Raw genomic sequence first — 7307 nt, 5'->3', positions numbered from 1 at the left:
GAACAAAGGTGAAAATATTAAAACAAAATAAAAAATTTAATAATAACAATGAAAATGCAAAATTCTATAATTGATAACACTATTTCGAAGAACATGAAACAATACCAAGTATAACGTACATTTACTAAATATGCTAAGATCCCAAATTTTAAACCTCAAGCCTAGCCTAATGTCAACTCTCCCACTCTTGAACAAGTACAATCAACCGTAAGGTTTTGTACGATGGCTCTTTGGGAATAAAACCATCATCAATCTCGATGCATTTGCCTTGAATAGAAAATTGAATATGGAGCTCCAAATGGTTCCTGTGAACAAATAGGAATGGGCGTCAGTATCGGAAAGGGAAATTCGAAGAGAATAGGAAAAAGCTCCGTTCTGTTAGCTAGTGATTTCTTTCCTGTATTCACCCTAATAGCAGTGTAGCCCAGCTGGCTTCTTCTCCGGACGAACGAAATTTAAAACCGCCATGTTCCTCTCTAATTCCCGTGTGTTGGTAATATGTTTATTGGTTGTTGGAAATGCAGAAATTTCAAAAGCGAAAAATGGACGGTTGTGCTCCGCCATAGGAAACAGAGCTCTCCAGTTTTTTCTCTCCTCCTTCATTAGGCTTGGGGTTGGGAACTCTATAAAATGGCCCCAATCTAAGTCTCATTCACATCCACATAGAGCTTGTCACTGTTAAGGTCTCGCTAGTCCTCTGCATTTGTCATTGTCATTTCATCCTTTCGTGCAATGGAGAGTGGGAGTGGGAGCTCTGGAGGAGGAAGTTGGTGGCTCTATTATGCCATTCCTGTATTGGCCAAGGACGGGCGTGGGTACATGCTGCACAATGCTGATGACACGATCTTCTCTGCATGGCCACTGTACGCCGCAATTCTGCTGGTGGCCTCCTGCGCCGTTGTGGTTGCATGGATGAGCCCCGGAGGATGTGCATGGGCGGTGGCCAGAAAGAAGGGCGGCGCCGCCATTCCTGGGCCCAGGGGATTCCCCATCATAGGAAGCCTTATCGATATGAGCCGTGGCCTTGCCCATCGCAGGCTCGCTCAGCTGGCTCGCATCCATGGTGCCAAGAGACTCATGGCCTTCAGCTTAGGTTCCACTCCCGCCGTCATCACATCTGATCCCGAGGTGGCTCGAGAGTTGCTCAGCTCTGTCAATTTCTCGGACAGGCCGCTCAAGCAATCCGCCCAGCAGCTCATGTTCGGTCGAGCGATCGGCTTTGCTCCAAACGGTGAGTACTGGAGAATGCTCCGCCGGATTTCCGCCACCCATCTCTTCGCTCCCCGGAGGATCGCCGCCCACGAGCCCGGACGCCAAGCCGATTCCCTGGTCATGCTGAGCAACATTCACGACGAGTATGTTTCCGGCGGCGTTGTGCGGCTGCGCCGCCATTTGCAAGGTGCGGCGCTGAACAACATCATGGGCAGCGTTTTCGGGCGGAGGTTTGATATCTGCGGTGAGAGCGAGGAAGTGAAGAATCTGAGAGAGATGGTGGAGGAGGGATTCGAGCTTCTCGGGGCCTTCAACTGGGCCGACCATCTTCCCTGGCTCAGATTTCTCGATCCCCTCCGCATCCACTCCCGTTGCCAAACCCTCGTCCCACGCGTGAGAGGCTTCGTGAAGAACATCATCGAGGAGCACCGACTGAAAGATAAGGATCACGACACCGCCGACGCCGATTTTGTGGATGTTCTCTTGTCTCTGAATGGAGAGGACAAGCTGGACGACGAAGACATGATCTCTGTTCTCTGGGTATGATCGCATCTCGTCATTCTTGAATCCCGTTCCATGTTCTTCTTTCCTGACATTAATCGTCGCATGTTGTCGCAGGAGATGATATTTAGAGGCACTGACACCACGGCGCTGCTGACGGAGTGGACAATGGCGGAGATGGTACTGAACCCGGGAGCTCAGAGGAAGGTGCAGGAGGAACTCGACATTGTGGTGGGAAAGAGCAGGAGCGTGAGGGACTCGGACATATGCAAACTGCCATATCTGCAGGCGGTGGTGAAGGAGACGCTGAGAATGCACCCGCCCGGGCCACTCCTTTCATGGGCCAGACTCTCCACTCGGGACACCAATCTGGGAGATCATGGCAAGTTGTGCGTGCCGGCGGGTACCACGGCCATGGTGAACATGTGGTCGATAACACACGACCCCCTCATCTGGGATTCCCCCGACCAGTTCCGACCAGAGAGGTTTGTGGAGACCGAGGGAGGTGAGAATGTGGACGTGAGGGGGAGCGATCTGAGGCTTGCACCGTTTGGGGCGGGCCGTCGGGTCTGCCCTGGAAAGGCTCTGGGTCTTTCCACCGTCCACCTCTGGGTGGCCAAATTGATGCACCATTTCCACTGGGCTCAACACGAGCAGCACCCCGTGGACCTGTCCGAGGTGCTCAAGCTGTCCTGCGAGATGCTGCACCCACTTCACGCCGTTCCTCTCCATAGGGTTGATCTCAAACAACTCTGAGGAGGAATCACTAGGGTACCCCTCGTTTTTCTTTCTTTTCGTGTTCGAGGTGGCGTCTTCCGGTTATTTGTCGTGTTTTTCTTTTCCTTTACAAGTCTGATGGTTTTGTGAACTCTCGAGACTGTGCAACTGTCTCGGCTCTGAGAGATTCAACTTTGTAGACATTACTTAAGTCTGGTTATGTTTTCCCGTTGCGATAGCCAGTAGCACTTTTGCGGAGGATCATAATTATATCTATCTAGTGGAGTTGTTCAATGCTCCCACTGCTCCTATGTAGCCAACTTTATTATTAATAATAATAATAATAGTGCGAGTTTAGGCATAATTCTTCCTTGTTTTCTTCTGATTCGCTCGTTCTGCAGCGAATTTCGTCTATTCTTTCATGTTAGATCAATCATGCTCGTTCTCTTCAGTGTAGTTCAATCTGTAGATAATTGCAAAGATCAAATGATTTCATCCTCAAGCTTCTGTTCTGAATGGCTGCTCTCTGTAATTACAGTGCTTTGCTAATCTATTTCCGCCATGAACAAATTCCTTTTGCTCTCTATGAGTGCAACTATCACTCATATCTCCCGCTGCTCCTATGTGGCCAACTTTATTATGCTTTATTAATATTAATAGCCTAAGCTTGGGCAAATCTCCTCGCTTGTTTTCTCCTGACTGGCTCCAGTTAACCTCCTTTTCTTCTTAGTAGCTCGGTTTGCAGAGATTTGCAAAGATCAAATGATTTCATCCTATGTTCCGTGCACAAGCCTCTGTTTGTATTCATAGTGTTTTGTTATCTTCTTCTAGTTTTTCCCGTGCCTGAGGAAATTTCAGCTGAGCAATTGAATTTGCTCCGTCATTTGCCTCTTCAGAAGTTCTATGGTTTTATTTGAACATCTGTTTTTAGGGTTTGATTTATTCAATGTTATAGAACATTTAAAACTAATGTACATTAACAAAGTAATTGAAATATTTAACAAATGAAGTTTCCTTTCCCTCGGTTGAAATATTATGGTATGTTAAAAAATATTATTTGTAAATACAACTATTGATAGATTACAAATAATTTATAATACGAAAACAGTAATATTTTCATAGTAATAATATAAAATAATATTTCTTATAAAAAACCAGTCTTGTTTTACAATCAAAATTTTTTTAAGAATGATTAATTCTAAGAGATAGAAAATAAAAATTTAAATCATTGGTTAAAGTATGAAATTCAGAAAGTATCACAATATATGGACAAGTACTAATAATAAGTAGAATAATTTGTAAATTTGCTATCTTTTATCCTATAAAATGTTAAAATTTAAGTTTAAAAACTAATATACATCAAATCTAAAGCTCATATTTGTTTTGCAATGTGCAAGAGCGTTTTAGTGATCTAAATAGTTAGCATGTTTCTAAAGATTTTGTCAGCGTGTTTTTAAAGTTTTTCTTAACAGATATTCTTAATGTTTTTATTTTTCCCGTAAATATATTTTCCAAGTGCATACTTTTTAAAGCATGAATGAGTAAATGAGGAGACTTTGGTAACATTTATAAACTAAATGAAGAGACACTGTTTATTTTAAAAACTAATGTACATTAAATCTATAGGTCATATTTTTTTTACAATATGCAAGTGTGTTTTACTTATCTAAATAGTTAGCATGTTTTTAAAGATTTAGTTAGCGTGGTTTTTAAAAAAAAATTAACACAAATTTTTCATGTTTTTATTTTTCCAGTAAATATATTTTCCAACTGCATACTTTCTAAAGCATGAATGAGTAAATGAAGAGACTATGGTAACATCCATAAACTAAATGAAGAGACACTGTTTAGTTTATAGGTGCATTTTTATTATTATTATTTTTGAATCATTTTATGATATTTTTAATTATGTTTATTGATTATTAAAAAATGTTCACTTTGATATTTCAATATGTTCCAAACTTATTCTTTCACAATGTATAGGGCATTTGAGAAGTTCTTTCACATTTATTATGCATTCCTCAATGGTCAATCAAAGTTTTCTATGAAGAATAACTTTCATTAAGAAATGGTTTATACAAACTAGGAATATAATATATTCTTTATATTTTATCATACATTCTTTAGGTATTATGTACCTATAGATGAGGAAACATTTCAATTATGTTACATATTTTTTGTATTTTTATTGCTCGGTATGCAAAGAATGAAGTTGAGTTATTGATTCCATGTGAGGGAAAATAAGTAGAATCATTCCTATCCTCTGCCACTTAATTTTCTCTCTTAATGTTTCAAATTCACTCTGCAAGAGTTATTTTGGGAACAAACTCTTTTTTACTTTAGCTCATAGAATGTTCTTAAATTTTAAAAGCTAATATACATTAAGTCTGAAAGTCATATTTTTTTTACACCACACATGACTATTTAGTTGAGCTGTAATGATAAACTAGTTTAGCGTGTTTTCCAAGATTTTTTTTTCATTTTTAATTCCAGCCAATGTGTTTTTCCTAATACATGTTTTTTTATACTATCAACAAGTAAATTAAGAGAACATTGAAATATATATGAAATCAGATTAAAATGTTGCACATCTAATATTAACAACTACTAAAAATAATTCTTGGTAATCTCAACAATTAAAAGCTTCTATTCTGTGTTAGTATAGTTTATGATAATATTTTACTATTTTTAAGTGATCTTTATTTATACTATTGATTCTTCTTGTTTATTTGAAAACCAAAAATAGTTTAATTCTAATAACAATATCACAATTTGACTTGACGTAGAAAATGTCTACTTGTCAAATTTCTTTTTGTCACTCTCCTATATACAGAATTTATATTTACCATATTTAATATTTTCTATTACTAATTCAAAGAAGAATGAATTTATAATATGTTTGTTCAACAATTCCTTGAATGTGAATTAATATAGCTTGAGTTTATTAAATGTTTTTCAACAATTCATTGAATGTCGATTAATATAGCTTGCATGTTTAATTTTTATTTTAAACCTTTCAAATTTTGTGGAATCAAGAGCTAGTTATCTTTCAAAATAATGTTAGCTTCCATAAAGTTGTAAGGGTTTCGCTCATTCATATTACATGAGGATGATAGTTGGTACACACATATATTTTTTAATAATTCACATTGTATTCAAAATATTTGAATACAATCAGCTTGCTTATTTTTGAAGTGATGTTTAGTTGTGTGATAAAGAATATCAAGCTTATGACCGAATGCTAGTTTGAATAAATTCAAGCGATCTCTGCATGCAGGACCCAAACATATTTTCTATCATATCATGATATGTTTAACATCTAAGGAGATTAGGATCAACTATAAAGATATTCATAAAATTTAATCTCTTAATACTTTGTTTTCTTAATAGTGTCAGAAGAACTATGAGTCTATGTCACAAGAAGTATCATTGTTAGCAATTTTTGACTCCCTTTAATGTTGGTTCTCGAGTTGTGGATCTTGATCGAGAAATTCATGAAATTTTGAAGCCCCTACTCCTTAAGTAGATCATTTAGAGTTCTCAACTTCAAATATTTTTTATATTGGGTACGAATCCCCTTATATGCCCACACATCCAAAGATGAAGTCTCATTATGTTTTCATAACCCCTTTAGTGAAAAAAAAAATCAAGTTCTTTCATTCAATTCTTCCTTAGATACTACCCATCTACTTGTCTCACACTTGCATTACGAGAACTAGTTTTCAATTGTACAATTAGAAGGCCAACCACCCTTAATTAAATCACTAAGTATCCTTTTTAATAATATTTCCTTGATGAATTGAATCACCCAATACAGTATTACTTTTTTCTTTAAAAATTTATTTTTTCAATAAGGTAGTTTCTTTGGTTTTTCACATAAAAGCATTATTAGAAGTTCATTATTTTTGGGATAAACATGAAAGTTGAATTCCTACTTAATCTATCCCTTTTTATACTTCACCCAAGTCTTCTTAATACAATTCAATTCCTATTCAACAAAAAAATTGTGCCAAATTAGGATGAGAGAAGAGGCACTAAGAAAACAAAATTTTAGACGAGAGAAGAAATAAATATCTATTGGTATCACGTAAAATATTTTATAGCATTCCATATTGCACAATTTTCAGTGCAATCTATGAGCTACATATGGTAGGGATGTTGATTAATACATTAAAAATATTCTAAAATGACTCTTTTTTCCCTTATACTTGTTGTAGCCATTAGTCTTCTAGTTCGCATTCATGCTACTGTTCTTACTTGTAGATAAATTTCCTTCTTTTCTTGACACAAATTCCAAAAATGCCTATTTACAAGGTAATACCAAAATATGAGAGGAAATAACTATGTACTTTCAAAATTAGAGACACGGTTTTGTCCTAATTTTCTTGCAAAACTTTTGAGGTATGCGATGTTATCTGAACTTCATTTGAAAACTCCATCATTTGATTAGCAATAGAAAAAGTCATTATCATGGTTTAATGTCTTCGCATTAACAATGTGTTTTTTCATGACATCTATGTTAGGAATTATTAAACTCTGAATTTCTGACAATGTATCCCTGATTCTTACTTCTTCTCTCAATAACTCTGCCGGCCAATCTAAAATATTTGATCTTGACGAAATGTCTTGAGCTAGTACTATGGTCAAATGAAAATTGGTTTTCACTTGCCTTCATATTAGTATCAATCTTTGACAACGTGTTCTTTATTTCCTTAGTAAAGTTTGTAGTATCACTTAATGATACAAACAAGGAAACAACATTATTTACAGTGCTTTCAAAAGAAATATGAATAGTGGACAGTTCCACTTAATCTATGGAAATCTTCTATGCCACCCTTTCCAAAAGGTTGTTATCAAAATTTATCTCTACCCTCTAT

At 36.9% G+C, this 7307-nt stretch overlaps 1 protein-coding gene across 1 annotated transcript; it reads left to right on the top strand.

Moving 5' to 3' along the window:
- Window positions 1–732: 732 nt before the first annotated feature.
- Window positions 733–2469, top strand: LOC149560858 (cytochrome P450 78A4-like). The gene is made up of 2 exons (XM_089823676.1): window positions 733–1752; window positions 1831–2469. Exons 1-2 carry the CDS (start codon window positions 733–735, stop codon window positions 2467–2469), a joined length of 1659 nt encoding a protein of 552 aa, XP_089679802.1.
- The last annotated feature ends 4838 nt before the right edge of the window (window positions 2470–7307 follow it).

Source organism: Cupressus sempervirens, chromosome 4 (assembly GCF_028749045.1).
Source record: "Cupressus sempervirens isolate cs-2001-9-10 chromosome 4, ASM2874904v1, whole genome shotgun sequence".
NCBI lineage: Eukaryota > Viridiplantae > Streptophyta > Pinopsida > Cupressales > Cupressaceae > Cupressus > Cupressus sempervirens.
The sequence above is the reverse complement of the archived record's forward strand: the minus strand, read 5'-3'. Positions and strand labels throughout refer to the sequence as shown.

Bases quoted from the DNA above. Each gene is read 5' to 3' on its own strand.
- LOC149560858 (XM_089823676.1), top strand. From the start codon at position 733: ATGGAGAGTGGGAGTGGGAGCTCTGGAGGAGGAAGTTGGTGGCTCTAT. The intron at 1,753-1,830 runs GTATGATCGCAT...ATGTTGTCGCAG, and splicing joins ACATGATCTCTGTTCTCTGG to GAGATGATATTTAGAGGCAC.